Source organism: Lissotriton helveticus, chromosome 8, assembly GCF_964261635.1.
Source record: "Lissotriton helveticus chromosome 8, aLisHel1.1, whole genome shotgun sequence".
NCBI lineage: Eukaryota > Metazoa > Chordata > Amphibia > Caudata > Salamandridae > Lissotriton > Lissotriton helveticus.
The window spans coordinates 421,140,018-421,156,146 of record NC_136069.1 but is presented as its reverse complement, the minus strand read 5'-3'; the positions used below and the strand labels follow the sequence as shown (position 1 = coordinate 421,156,146).

The window sequence follows — 16,129 nt, the reverse complement described above, 5'->3', positions numbered from 1 at the left end:
CATATGGTTCGGTTTGTGAAATATAAATAGCACAAAAATAAAATAAATGTATAGTTTCTTCATTACATAAAAAAGTGTGGATTTAGATCGATTGAAGATTGTTTAAGTATGCTTTATAAAGTAACAATCATGTAACAGGAAGACCAGGTGCTGGTAACAACGAAAAAGTAATCAAGCATGGCTAACAATGCCACTGGCACAGAGGAGTGAGTCGTTTGATGATGTCACTGAAAGAGAACACTGGAGAAAGGAGTTTGTCTAAATCTTGAAAATTGTACCTACCGATGTAAGATGCAAAGAAGGCTCCAAGGAGAAGGAAATGGAGCAGACAAAGAGTTTGAAAGTTATGATTGCTTTGATGGTGTCTAAAACTTGGTCTTATGTTTTCTTTATATTGTATGCACAGGTGTGTACCATGAGTGTTGCATAGCTGTATTTAAATTCCCTGCACTATTCCAGAATGGCCAGAGATTTTCCAGTAGCAGTGAGGGTGGCTTGATGTAGACTCAATGAACAGTTTATGCCAGGGATGAGGCAAAACGCGGAAGCGGCATGGTTGCAAACTACTCATGGATTTGTGGTGGCAATGGATGCCTCCAATATCTACAGCAAATAAGTTGCTTTTGTCCTCCCTTTCTTGCATATTATCTCGTGATAAGCAAAACAACATTCACCGAAGGTGTGGCAAATAGACGCTGGGCATATAGTAAAACCTAATGTATTAAGTTGGCCGCTGTTCCAAACACGAATGCTTAAAGAGTGGAAAGAGGCACACATTCATTAGGTGTGTGCAGGGCTTGACTGGAAGGCAAAACCAGCATTTACAAAATGTTTTAACCGGCCCACATTACAGGAGCTGTGATGAGAATGGGTCAGGGGAGCACATATGGGTCATGGCACCCATCCTGTTCTGAAAGGAACCCCTTTGTCTGCAGCCCACTGGGAAAATGCCTGAGTGGCAGAATGGCCCATCCAGCACTTAGAGTTTCAGCTGGCTGTGCAGCCGAGAATCAGCACCCAATTGTGCAGAGCAGCAAATGTGTATTTATGCATTTCAAATGGCTGTTTTCCATCTGGAAAAGAAGCAGCATTGCTGAGTGGTGCTTTTGTTTATGTATAGCCAGTTCATAGACAGGCTTAACAAGTTAACCATGCGCACCCACAAACTTACTTCAATTTATTGTACGTCAGCAAGTGGTTCTAATATTGGAATAGTTGGTCACAGGTAAAGCCACAGACATTTATCAGCTGGATGCAGCCCAGTTGTCACTATACTTCTTGCATCATATGTGGGGAGTGTCCATTGAGGATTAAACTCAGGTCTGATTCGTGTTAAACAGCCCACCTGTGTTCCAAGTTGATCAGGGGCGGGGCGGTTCCTCCTAAAGGGCGGAGGAGCATCGCCCCGCCTGCTGCAAACGCAGCAAGCAAACACAAATAAATAAAATGGCATGGCAATGGCATTTTATTTTGCCACTGGGTCGCGCAAGTGTGAGTGCAGGAGGCGTGGCTGAATCCTCTGATTGTAGGGTGACAGCTGACCCTGCCAGTGTGTATGTCAGATTGGCCGGCTGTCTTGGGACGGCTAGCTCAACATGCACACTGTGGACCCAACAATCCCAGGGCTGGGAAAAAGCAAGGGGATTGCTGGCACCTCAAAATGAGCACTGTGTTAGCCAGCTCCAACCAATCCTGGAGCTGCTGTCATGCAAGTCCTTCCCTCTCTTGTTCGTGGACACTGATTGTCGGGAGAGAAGTGCCACATTGGGTGGGAATAGTATTTATGGTGATTTTGGCGCCATCGTGCCTCACCATATTTATATATTGCTAGACGCCATTGAAGTTGATAGGAACTTTTTTTCATAAAAATATGAAATTGCTAGAAAACATTATTTCCCTGATTTCCATCTGTATTGAGCTGATTTCAATTGTGGAATGCTGTGCCTCACAATTGTAAGGGTCCTGATTTTCCACACAGGCTATTCCGGGCGCGGAAATACTGGACTCGCTTTTACTGTCTGGAAAATCCAGCTGGTAAAATCACATTGGGAAATGCCTGCAGGACATATCAAACCCCTTTTCCTAGCCCTTACCAGGGGCCTCATTTATGAAAAGTGATGCATCGCTGCGTGAAAACAGCGATGCGTCACTTTTCACTGCTCCCCCCTTGCGACACCAATGATGCGTCATATTTACAGTATGACGCATCATGGCTCAAGGAGTTACAGATATGTCAGTATTTCTGACGTATCTGTATGGCGCAAAAGTGACGCATTGCTGGAGTGTGTCACAAAAGTGACGCAACTCCAGCAGTGTGTCCTTTCATGGGGCAAGCCCAATGTGAAAGGGCCTGCGTCAGTCTTATGCCTGCTGTGAAGCAGGCGTAAGAAATTGATGCATTTGTGTCCTAGAAGTGGCGCAGTGAAATCTTATACATTTCACTGCGTCACTTCTATGATCCCTTCTTGCGTCAGAACGCCGCCCTGCATACATTATACCTGGCATAGGTATAATGTGGCACAGGGGTTTACAAAGTGATGCATCTACCAAGATGCGTCACTTTGTAAATATGGTGCAACAAGGCACATTTTTTACGCTGCTGGTGCGGCACAAAAAGTGACGCACCGGCGGCGTAAAAGTAACGCACGGCCTCATAAATGAGGCTCCAGATCCCTAGCCTAGGCATGGGAAAGTGCGTAATATTACCCACTGTCAGATGACATTTTTCCATTGCTTCTGTGGCCCTCCCCATGCCCTCATCTCCCTCCAGCACCCTCTTAAAGCAGACATTTACTACAAGCTTAAAGCATGTGATGAATATCTTTATAACTGCAAGAATAAGAAGTAGCATTCAAAATTCTAGGTTTAACTCATAATTCCAGGAATTCCATGTAAAGATTCTAGCCAGTCACTGTAATTCCAACTGACAGGAATGTCCGAATGCGATTTCACAATACTGGTAATCAGGGTCTACATGGTGAATGCCAGTAAATTATTAAACCATTGCATATGAGGGTCAGAACTTTACTCTACTTAACCTCTTCCAAAGATGACCACATTTCTGACAATATCCCAGTAGGATTTCTTTCCTGGAGGGCGAGATGAACTTGTGGGTGCGACGTCCTTTTCCTGAGTTGATTCCTCTGCTCTCTGTGAAAGACAGGTGAAAACCATATTTAATATATTATGTATAGAGCCCAGAGAATATAGGAAATATGGAAATGAAATGAAATGAAATGAAAAAGGTTCTTGATAAAGCGCACTGTGACCAAGCGGCTTTCTGGCGCTAGAGGTGAGAGACTGAGGGAGAGGGAGACCAAAACTGTTTAACAAGAATAAGCAATGGAGAAAAGGTGGGTTTTTAGAGCCTTACGAAATTGGGGATAGACGGTGATGGATCTGATTAGAAGAGGGAGACTGTTCCAAAGGGAGGGGCCCAAAACAGAAAATCTGGTGCCTCCGGTTTTGGATCTGCGGAACCGAGGTACATTAGAGAGAAACTGATTAGCGGAACGGAGGGAACGGTTGGGGGTATAGGGAGTGACAAGGGAATTAATAAAGGCTGGACCGGTGCGGGCTCGGGCCATGAAAACCAGACAGCCCATCTTAAAGAGAGATCTCTGAGAGATGGGGAGCCAATGAAGAGTTTTCAGAACGGGGGTGATGTGGGAGAACTTTGGAAGGTGAAGGATAAGACGGGCGGCCTGGTTCTGAACAGCCTGTAGGCGGCGAAGTTCGTACGCTGGAATGCCAACGTACAGGCTGTTCCCGTAATCAAGACGGGAAAGAACCATGGCCAAAATAATGAGTTTAAGGGCGTCAGAAGAGAAAAAACGGGACACCTTTCGGATGATTCGGAGGGAGAGGAAACAGGAGGAAACAACCGAGCTGATCTGGGCATGCATAGAGAGATCCCGACTGACTCTAATGCCCAAGGTCTTTGCCGAGGCCGCTGGTAAAGGTGGAGGGCCAGAGATGGAGGGCCAGAAGGCAGTCGACCAAGGGGAAGAAGAAGAGCCAGTCAAGACCAACTCCGTCTTGTCCAGATTGAGCTTTAGTTGGTTCCGATTCATCCAATCTGAAATAAAAACCAAAGTGTAGTGAAATTTGGGTGGGGAGTGCAAGGGAGAAGAAAGATCAAAAACTAGCTGGAGGTCATCCGCGTAGTTGTACATGGAGACCCCCATATCAAGGAGGGAAAGAATAAGAGGACGGATATAAAGGTTAAAAAGAAGGGGGGACAAAGAGGAGCCTTGGGGAACTCCACAGGGGACCAAGCGGGAAGGAGCGGAGTACCTGGAAAGATGAACCGCCTGGGTTCGGTCTTTAAGAAAAGAGGCGAGCCAAGAGAGGGCAGTACCCTGAATGCCCGCTGCGCTGACACGGTCGAGAAGGATGGCATGGTCGACCGTGTCAAACGCAGCGGACAGATCGAGGAGCACCAAGGCTTGGGGCAAGTTAGAATCTGCCTTACTCTTTAGCTCGTCCAAGACAGACAGGACAACAGACTCGGTGGAGTAAGCCGGTCGGAAGCCCGCTTGGTGGGAGGCCAGGAGGTGGTTGTCCTCGATGTAAGAAGAGAGACAAGAAGTGATGTAGCTCTCCAGGATCTTTCCGAGGTAGGGGAGAAGGGAAATAGGCCTAAAGTTAGAGGGGAGGGAAGGGTCTAGACCAGGTTTTTTTTTAAAATAGGACGAACTATGGCGGATTTGAAATACTTGGGGACCGAACCAGAGGAAATGGAGAAATTAAGAAGAGAAAGAGGAGGGTCGGGGCAATGGGTGAAAAATACTTTCAGGAAGCGGGCAGGCGCACAATCGACTGGGGAACCGGACTTCACTTTCTGGAGTAGGGCCAAGAACACATCCAAGGAGATAGGGGGAAATCAATACAAATGCAAATTCATGAGAGTGTTAGTTTAAAAGGATCTTTAAGTCTGTGCATTTCAGTGTTAATGCATTTATTGTGTTGTAACCATTGACCACACACATGATATGTTTAATGGGCTTTCCAACAGTGAAGTGAAATGTATGAAAGGCAAAGAATTATGTATTACACAGGGCCAGCACTGCTCTGAAAATGACTTGGCGATAGTGATGGCCAGTTCAGTGAAGAGTGGTGAGGCAGGTTGGGTGGGGGTGCTGAGGGGGTAATTGACATACGACGATGGGGGGAAATAAAATCGAAGACAAAACCAACTTATCTTGTGCTCGCCACATTGCCGACTTGGCGATACAGCGAATGCAAGATAAGTAGCTTTCTTTTTTTAAATTGTATTTTCCCTCGTCATCGTCTGTCAACTCCCCCCACCCTGCTTCACTTCTCTTACCTGCACTGGCCGTCACGGCTTGGCGACCACCTATAGTGTTTCGATTTTTAAGAATGCCCCAAAATTTTTGCAATAGAAAAGCTGATTTCCTCTGACCGGTTTCACAGAAAAGGCTCAGCAGTTCGGGTTAACTGTTGACTCCAGAGTCCACCTTGTAAGGATTAAAGAATACATTTTGATGCGCCCCATTGAGGCAGCAGAGGTTCGGCTCACTCTGGGGTCGATGCGTGAGGGCAGTGCCCCCGGCTGGATGGCCTTACGGTCACAGTCTAAAAGGTCTCATATCTTTCTTCATGAGATAGCCGCAGACAGTATAATGCCCTTTCCCAAGCTCGAAGCGTTGATCATCACTTTGTTGAAGCCGGATAAAGATCCTCATAGGTGCCCCTCTTATCGTCTGCTCTCACTACTTAACGTGAATCCCAAACTTTACACGAACATTTTAGTTAATCGTCTGTCGCCACTACTCCCTCAGCTGATCGGCCCTGAACAGGCTGGGTTCATTCCGGGCAGCATGCTATCACATAATCTCCACAATGTTTTTGGGACCCTGCAGCATGTTCGTCCTGAGGTCAAGGCTGCTGCGGTTCTTTTAGATGCCGAAAAGACTTTCGATTCGATTGAATGGACATTTATGCATGCTGTGGTGCGGCACATGGGGATCGGGAGGTCTATCTGCAATTGATCTCAGTACTATGTAATTCCCCAGTATCTCGACTGTGCACGGGCGATGTGGTCTCTGCCCCGTTTCAAATCTCGTGGGGTACCCGACATGGGTGCCCGCTGTCCCCGTTGTTATATGCTGTTGCTGCGGGTATTGCGTGAATGTCACTGGCACAGGGAGCTTCGTTTTCCTCATTACAATCTCATCACTTCAGCCTACGCCGATGATACACTTTTATATATCTGTGATCTCTCGAGATCCATCAATACCCCGTCATACGCGAGGTGCTGCACTTTGGTGGGCTTTCCGGCCTCAAGATTAATTGGGATAAATCCATATTGTTCCCACTGATGCCTTCCACAGCTCAGTTTCCACTCGACTTCCCACTACAGTGGACCACTGACCCGGTGTGCTATTTAGGCATTCAAGTTCATTCTGATGCAGATGTGGTAATAAAAGCTAATTATGGTAAAGTGGTTGATAAGCTCGGTGATGACATAGACAGATGGATATGTCTTCCATTGTCTTTGGCCTGCAGAGTCTCTTTGATGAAGATGGTTGTGCTCCCTCGCCTGCTCTTTCTATTTGTTAACATCCCAGTAGTGGTGCGGCAGCATCTGTTTCGAGAACTCCGGTCTCTGATGACCAAATTAGCTTGGGCTGGTAAGTCCCCTAGAGTCGCTTTGGACACTCTCATGCTTCCGTACACAGCTGGAGGACTTAGTGCTCCGAATTTTGAACTGTATTACAGGGCCGCACAGGCAGGGCCGGACTGGGAACGACAACCAGCCCTGGCAAAGTGCTCTGCCGGCCCCCCTCCCCATCCGGGGGGATTGGAGGTGCCGCCGATCTCTTTGCCGGGGCCAGTTTTCGGCCGATTTTGGTACAAGGCCGATTTTGCAGCTATGCAACAAAAACTGCCCCTAGGGACCCAAAACCGCCCCCCACTCGTTCGGCGCACCGGGGGATTGCCCGGTGCCTGCTATGGCCCGTCCGGCCCTGCGCACAGGCCTCTCATGCATACAGGTGGGTGCACGGGCCCCATGATTTACCTCACCTTCAGATCGAGAGGGTTGCCGCTGCCCGCACTCCCTGCCTCGCTTCCTCACGCAGGCCCCAACAAGACGGTGCCGTATAATGCACTCAATCAATTCTGTTGTTCATGCGTGGAATGCTTAGCTTAGAATGTATGATGGGGCACAATTATATTCGCCCCGAATGCGAGTGGTGCCAATGGTTTGTGCTCAGCTCGGAGAAGGTTACACTGGACTTCCTCAACAAATTGCATTGCACACACAGACCATGGGCGATTTGTTTAAACGTGGGCGTGAAGGTGCTTGGGAAGACGTAGCGTGCACTGACAATACGCACTAGGTACTGACGAGATTCCACTTCTTCAGAACCCGGTATGCTTTGCGGGCGATACTCGGGGAAGAGTTACTGGAACCCTTGGATAGTCCTCTTTTGACTGCACTCTTGAGCGCTCAGACCCCGTGAAAGGCAATCTCCAAACTATATGCCTCGGCCTTGGCCATGAAGACTTCATCCCTCAGCAGAGTTCGACAGGCTTGGCAGTTAGATATTGGCATTCCTATTAAAGATGAAGTATGTTCCTAATGTTGTGAAGTCACCCGCAAGATTTCCATTAACGGTCATCATAGGCTTTCCCATTTACATTTTTTAAACAGAGTCTATCACTTCCCTTTGCGTTTTTTTGGGTACGGTTTGCATGACGCCAATAACTGTTGAGCGCTGTCGTACACCTCGTGCTGTTTTTTTTTCATCTGTCCTGGCAGTGCCCACAGGTGGAACATATTTGGGGAAAGACTTTTTTGAAGCTGAATGACATAATTGGGCTCTCCCTTGCTCCAGATGCCTTGTTAGCACTCCAAGGTTATACTAAACCCTTTAAGAAAACAGTGCGTGAACTGGTGGCAATGGGTCTGCTCCTGGCTAAGCGAAGGTTAGCGATGCGCTGTATGAGGAGCCCTGTGCCGTCTGTGGCAGAGTGGGAACACGATATGGTTTATTGCAACACCCAATCAGATGTCTATAACGAAATGCTCCCTCCTTTTAATCGCCCGAAGAGTTTTTGGGGTCTGTTTGCTCAATATGCTGCTCAGCGGGCCGCGGCAGATGCACCTGATGACTAGAATATGATTGTGGTCAGTCTGTGTAAAATCAATGTCCTAGAGTACTATTACAGATGATTTGGTATTACCCTGTGATACTCTTATGTCTATTTGCACTATCTATAACAGTATTATGCCCGCCGTATCATTCAATTATGGGTTTTTATTACCTTGCTGTGATGTCCCCCTCGCCTCATCTGCCCTCCTCCCTACTCACCTCCATGCTTTGTATCGGCACTGTTAAGTCTCATTCTTGCTTTTGGTGTATGTGATCTACATTTGTATCATTTCATTTTTCTTTGCATTATGGTATGTGCTTTTTTTTGTGTGATTTAAAATGCAATAAAAACCAATAATAATATTTTTTTAAATTAAGAATAATTGGCATGGAGCAAGCGATCGCTTATGCGTTTAAGTGCCTTTTATAAAAATGTATGGGTTTAAGGACTCGATCAGTGGGCATACATGCATTCTATCACTCATCTTTGCATTCGTGCATGCATTCGTACATCCACAGACTACATTTCTTCAGTCCCCCTCTGACACAACCGCAATAAACCACACACAAACTCAACAACCTATGAAAGATCAAGTAAAAGAATACAAGCGGAAAAAAATAATCATGCTGATTTAACACATCTGACATATGCTGAATTAACTAAACATAGCAGTGGGTGTCCTTATTGCAGAGGTATTGTAAATAGTGTATTGTTGTTTTAAAGTTCCAGCATGGCCGCCCCATATTAAACCAACATGTTGGTTAACTTGGAATTGTAAACCAATTATACACTATGGACAACACCATTCCATAATGGGTTCCTGGTTTAGAAGAAGTGGCCACATGGGATGTGGAGGAAATGAGCGGCAAGATAGCAACCAATTGGCACTGCCTGGAGAGCTCTAGTATCCCTTTAAGAAACATTAAAATAATAAGAGGAGAAGCAAAGAAATAAAAAGTGAAACTATAGAAGAAGAAAATTAGAAATTAAGGGCCAGATGTATCAACGCTTTTTGCGATCACAAACGGGCCGATTCACAGATTCCCTAAATGCAATTCTTGTAGCTATCGCAAATTGCGAACTGGCATTAAGGAATCGCAAATTACCACCAACTTTTAGTTGGTGATAATTTGCAAATTCCTTGAAAAATTCACTTTTCTGCATTTATCTAAGTGCTATGTGGCGCACATACATGCCCTTAGGGCATGCATGTGTGCCACATGTCCACACTTACCTTTTTGGGTGGTGCATCACGGTGGCCTTTTGCCCCCCCTGTCACCCTTAAAAATGCCTTATCAATTTACGAGTACCAATATGGTACTCGCAAATTGCGAATATCTTCCCATTCATTCCTATTGGCCTCTGGGCCCATGGAAATGAATATGAAGGCATTCCTTAATAGCAAATCGCAATTTGCGATTCACTATTAAGGAAGATGTAGGAATCGCAAATTATTTGCAAAAACCTTTATACATTTCATTTTGCGAGTCTATTATAGTTAATCGGTACAATTTGTAATTATAGAGAAGCAAAATCCAGTGTTGATACATCTGGCCCTTAAAGGACTGGCCAACCAACCCTGACACTGAGGCACTCTCATTTTTAGGTATAGGTGCACACATTATCAGAAAATGACGTCATTCATAGGGCAAGAGAGACAACGACTGATGTCGACTCAATTATTACTTCATGCAAGAAGGTTGTCAAAGATGGAAGTAGAGTGTAAATGACAGACAGACCAGTGGAAGAACAGAGCTGACACAAAGGCACTGTATCCATCTATCTATATGGATTTAAATATTTATTATTTCAAGGTACAGCAAATTAAAAAAGGAAGAGCATTCTGATTGGCTGATTTCTCGTCGACCTGTTTGGTACCACAGGCCTGGACTGGTCCTGCAATACCAAAGAATCTGATTGGCAGGCTAAAGCACAAACAGAAATGTTGCGGCTACTATTACATGACATAGAGACTAATTCCCCATATCCTGACATTTAAAATAAGATAGGAGGGGCCAGAGTAGTGGGTACTATGACATTCCTTAGATTTATGAGAGGACCCTAAAGGGACCCTTTTAGAGTTAAAAAGATATTTCAGCAGATCATTCGCTATTCCTGTGAGACCTTCTTGTGCACAATCAATCAGAAGCGGGGGGCAAAACCCCTACAACAAACAGCCTTCGCTTCATACACTGTGTGTATTAGGGGCCTGACCTTACATGGCCAGGCCCCTATTGCACAAACCCACCCCCATACAGAATTCTTCAGTGAGAGCCAATCCATTTTGGCCCTCATTCTCCCGTAGGTGGTCTGGCCCCTACTATGTACAAAGCAGCTCTCTGCACAACTGTTCATGGAGAGACCACTCCCCCAGACACCCAAGCCCCAATAGGTGGTCATCCTCCCTACTATGCAAAGCTGTACTCGACCCTTTCCGTGTAGGCGACCTCTCATGCGCAATTAATGAGATATGGATAGCCGAGCCCCTACAACGCACAGCCTTTGCCTTGTAACGAAGTCTTACAAAGAGCCGACTCCATCTAGACACCCAAACACTATTAGGTGGCCACGCTCATACTACGTTTAGTCTTAGTCCCGTACCAGACCCTTTGCTCGTAGGCAAAGTCTTGTGTGCAATAAAGGAGATGCAGGTGGCCAAACCCCTACAATGAACATCTTTTGTTTTTTTACAAAAGTCTTCACAGAAAACCGACTCCCTCCAGCCACCCAAGCCCCATTAATTAACCAAGCCCCTACTACTCACAGCCTTCACCCTGTACTAGACCCTTTGCAGGTAGGGATCTGTTGTACACAATCAAAGAGATGTAGGTGGCTTGGCCTCCTAAACGCACAGCCTTTACTTTGTGCAGAAGTTTTCAAAGGGAGTCTACTTCCACCAGACACTCAAGCCCCATTAAGCGGTAAAGCCCCGACTACACCCAGCCTTCACTCTGTGGACACGTCTTTACAGAGATCCCACTCCCTCCAGACACTAAAGCCCCAGTAGGTGGTCAGGACCCTGCTTCACTCAGCCTTCTACTTGTGCAGAATTCTTCATGGAGAGCCCACTCCCTCAGACCTACAAACCCCCTTAGGTGGTCACGCCTCTACTACATACAGCCTTAGCGTTGTATGCAACTGTTTACAGAGAACCCACTCCCTCTAGACATCCAAGCCACATTTAGTGGTCAATTCCCTACTATGCACAGATTTTGTACTGGGGACTTTTCACGGAGACCCCAAAGGACTCCCATGAGATAACAGGAGGCCATCACTGGCTCCTATGGGAATACCACAGAACTGGTAGAAAAGTTAAATAAAAAAAGCTCCTGTTGGCAAAAAGTGATGTGGTCAAGCCCCTACTGCGCACAGCCTTCACTATGTGGACAAGTCTTTACAGAGATCTCACTACTTCCTGAAACCCAATTCATGTTAGGTGTTTAGCGCAGAACTCTTCATGGATAGCCCATTCCCTCGTGACCCCTGTGAGAAATTGGGTTACTGGTTGAGGGGGTGAAACCCTAACAAAGCAGAAACTACAATCCTTGTCAGTGTGAGGCACAAGCAAACCCCAAAGTAACATTTGCTCAACCCTCTGGTAGCCTGGCATAGAGCAGTCAGTCTTATCTTAGAGGCAATATGTAAAGTATTTATACAGCACTTCAAAGAGTTAATAAGTGTAAGCACAACAGAAGAACACTCCCACACCAAGTTAGAATGATAGAGCAATATTTATTAAATATATCAAGACCAAAACTCAAATAAAACAATCAGTAGAACCAGAGATATGCAATTTGAAAGATTTAGGTGAAAACAGCTCCAAAATGCTCAAAGCGCGACTCGCGGCTATCTGGTGGTGTGAGACTGGGAGAAAGTCACAAGTTCAGGCTGACTGTGATGCAGCATGGGTCGGCAGACCAGATTAGTCCTGCTCAAATGTTAACTTCTCACTTCTCAGTCCAGCGCACAGAATCCTGTTTGGGGTGGAGGAGGCTGAGTGGAGCAGAGAAGTGTCGCGGACGGTTATCGATGTAAAGTGAATAGCAAGCCTGGTGTCGCAGATGGTTGTCGCTGCAGTGCAAACATCCTGTTGTTATTGTGAGCTAGTGGGTTGGAGCTTCACGGTGGTGCTCACAGCATTTGGTCTATGCTGTAGTGCAAAGAGTCACGTTGACAGAAATTCACATTGGAGTGGTGAGCGGTTGGCAAGTTTTTGGCACCAACAGGCCCGTTCCCGGTCATGAAGTGCCCAAAAATTCAATTCAGCCTCTCTGAACCCACACTAAGGGTTTAGGAACTAAGGGGCACCACTTGGGGATCCGGGACTTGTTCCAGCTGGATCTGGCTCAGGTAGCTGTGAGTCTGTTATGTCCCTGTGGCTCTGAACAAGAGGCTAGCAGACTAGCCACTCTGGGAGTCCTGGGGTCAGGTGCAAGTCCAATCCCTCTGACTAAGGCAGAGGAACAGAAGGGCAGCAGCGCAGCTTTCCAGCAAGGCTGTAGTCCAACAAGGCAGTAGTCCAACAAGGCAGCTGTCCAGCAGAGTGGCAGTGCTTTCAGCAGGACAGCAGTCCCTCTGTCTGATCCGGTAGTGTACTGAAGAGTTGGTGTCTGAGGTTCAAATATTTATACCAGGTGCCTCATTTGAAGTGGGAGAAGTTTCTAGACGTCTCCCCTTTGAAGTGCTCAGGTTTCCTGCCTCCCCTGCCCTGGCTCCAGACTAACTCAGGGTGTATGCAGCCCTTTTTGTGGAGACAGGACACAGCCTATTCAAGTGTAAGTAGGGCTGTGCCCAGCTCCACCCTACCATCTTGAAAGCGATGGCCCCTCCAGGCACACCTATGCTCTCTGTTGTGTGTGGCTTTGTTTGAGGAAAACACAAAGCCCAACTGTCAGCTACACCCAGTCATGTGAACCAGAGACAGGCTGCAGGCACTAAATGACTAAGGAAGGAAAATTACAACTTTCTAATAGTAGCATTTCAAACTTATAATTTAAAATCCAACTTTACCATAAGAGAGAAATGTTCATGACAATTCCAAAGACACCAACATGATCTGGGTACCTGGTCCCCTTTGGCAGTTTCAGCTTTTTAAATGTATTACAGTAAGTCAAATGTTATCCTATGGGAGATTACGCCTTGCTGTAGTGAAAATCAAACTTAAAGGGTTTTTCACTACCAGGGCATGTAAAACTAAATGCTGCATTTTTTAATATTTTAAATACACTGCACCTTGCCCTGTGGGTTGTCCAGGGCCTACCCTAGGGATGACTTATATGTATTAAAAAGGAAGGATTGGGACTGGCAAAAGGATTCTTTTGCCACGTCTAAATCACAGTTTAAAACTGCACACACACGCTGCAATGGCAGATTTGAGACATGTTTAAAGGGCTACTTAAGTGGGTGGCACAATCAGTGCTGCAGGCCCACTAGTGGCATTTAATTTACAGGCCCTGGGCACAAGTAGTACCACTTTACTAGGGACTTACAAGCAAATTAAATATGCTCACAGATACAAATCTACAATGAGAACCACTTTACACAATATGCAGAATACATTATCAATATGTTTTTTTTTTTACTAAAGGTAAAATCATTTCATTCAAAGGATTAAAAAGAAATCACATTGACTCCTTTGATGAGTGAACTACGTGTTTCTGAAACAATGGTTCCAAATAAGTGATGATGACTAATATGAAGTGAGGGGAATGCAAAAAGGACGTGCTCTAAACTTTGTATGGAACCCAAACAAAGATTGCACAATTTGTCCTCTGGGGCCAACCCACTCCAATTCCCTGTAACAGATTTTAATGGCAGGGTTGAACATGAGGAAAAAATGGTGAATGCCGTGCTCCAAATTCCACCTTAAGTAGGGTTGGGGCAGCACCCGGGTACAAGAAGAAATGATCACCTCATATACTAGAGATTAAATCCAGTTCCCCTAACCATCTCTGCCCTGCTGGGGTCCTCAAAAAGAGAACAGAAATGGTTAGCCCTACTCTCACTCAGATTTTTTAACATGATGTTTACTTTAGGCAAGTTCCCATCTATATGGAAAGATTGCTCTATTCTTCCGTTGTTAAAGAAGCCAACTCTAGACGTGTCCAATTCGGTAAACTATCGTCCCATTGCCCGCCTACCATTCCCGGCCATGATAGTTGAAAAGATTATAAATAAGCAACTATCTCAGTTTATTCTGGACAACAATCTTCTTGATCACTCCCAGTACGGTTTCCGTCAGGAACATAGTACTGAGACTGCATTGATAAACGGTACAGAAGAAATCAGAACGGTGATGGATGGAGGAGGATCAGCAGCCATGGTCCTCCTCGATCTATTAGCTGCTTTTGATACTGTTGACCACAACTTAGTGCATCGGCAGCTGGAATCAATGGGGGTCCAGGGAATGGCACTGCCCCTTTTGACCTCCTTTTTGGAAGATAGGAGGCTAACTGTTACAATGGAAGGCTTCCAATCAAATTCCTATGTGCTCCCCTGTGGTGTCCCCCAAGGGTCGTCATTGAGCCCAACTCTTTTTAATATATATGTTGCAGAATTGGCTCCCCTGATTTGAAAATGTGGGTTTAATTTAACGTCCTACGCGGACGACACCCAGATAGTTGTGGCAGCATACAAGAAACAAACTGCTCCCTCTCTTCAGTTTCAGAACTGCATGAGAGAAGTCGACAGATGGATGAGCCAGCATTGTTTAAAGCTTAAATCCAAAAAGACTGAGGTCATTATCTTTGGGGAGTTGCAACCCAGATGGAACCATCTCTAGTGGCTAGTAGAGATGTGTGAAGCACCTAAACCTGTGTCAAAGGCAAAAAATCTAGGCGTGTGGATTGACAACAAGTTAACATTATCTCATCGGACCAATGCTACTGTCACCGCCTCCCATTTCATGATTATAAAAACTTAGGAAAATCATGCCTTATATCCCCACTGAGTCCAGAAAATTGGTGGTTACCGCGCTAGTCCACACCAAATCGGACTACTGTAATAGTCTGTATTTGGTATGCATAAGTATCTTTTAAAAAAACTTCAATCTATCCAAAACACGGCTGCTCGATTGTTGAGCAATATCCCCAAATATGAATCTATTACCAAGGAAATTTGCCAACTTCATTGGCTTCCAGTGGCCAAACGAGTAGAGTTTAAGGCCCTCTGCATAGAGTTCAAGGCTTTGAACGACACCGGACCTTGGTCGCTCAAAAAGCTATTTGTTTGGTACCATCCAGCCAGACAGCTGCGGTCCACAGGGACTAAACTGATGAAGGTACCTAGAATACGTACTTCGGGCTGGGGCGTTCGGAGTCTTTCTTATGGTACAGCAAAGCTGTGGAACACACTCCCAGCTGAGCTGAGAGGAGCAGTTTCTCTTAAAATTTTTAGGAGAAAGTTGAAAACCTGGCTTTTCCAGAACTGAGCAACTAGGTGGATTTACAGCAGTCAACAGCGCCAAGACACCCCCTGGTATTCATGCGCTCAACAAATTTAATTAACATTAACCTCCATCTAATTTTTTCCCCTACACATCATCAAATCTTGTTTTATTAAACTGGACCTAATACTGTGTTTTAAAAAGTTCTTCAATGCAAAAGAACATCTCCCCTTGAGATCAACAACACGCTGAGGATTCATCTCTTTGAAACAACTATTATGGATACCATAATCAGGGCAGTTGAGGTGGAAAGCATTTGTATTATAATTGACCTCTCTACACATCTCCGCAGAACATTCGCTAACATTTTGTGAGTTTTGTATATTGCAATTTGAGATCTGTGAAGCATGAATCTGCTATTTGAAATGTATTGACTCCTTTGAAATTCTGCTTTACCTCTATCTAATTTATGGTCATAGCCCATAAATTGCTGTTACGAGGTCCTATAAAAGTAATGTGCTAAATGCACAATATTTTGTGAATATTTTGGGTAGTATTTTAATGGGAGTAGTGTGGGAATGCAGCGTGATAGGAATGTTTTAGACCTCACAGATTCCATAA

General features: G+C 45.4%; 1 protein-coding gene across 1 annotated transcript in view; it reads right to left on the bottom strand.

The window, feature by feature from the left end:
- LOC144773748 (guanylate cyclase soluble subunit beta-2-like) overlaps window positions 1-16,129 on the bottom strand; it is a 152,135-nt gene that overhangs the window by 98,752 nt on the left and 37,254 nt on the right. The window contains exons 5-6 of the mRNA XM_078658881.1: window positions 4,420-4,429; window positions 3,039-3,089 (exon numbers count right to left, since the gene is read on the bottom strand). Coding sequence (XP_078515007.1) covers window positions 3,039-3,089; window positions 4,420-4,429 — 61 coding nt within the window. The remainder of the gene's footprint in view (window positions 1-3,038; window positions 3,090-4,419; window positions 4,430-16,129) is intronic.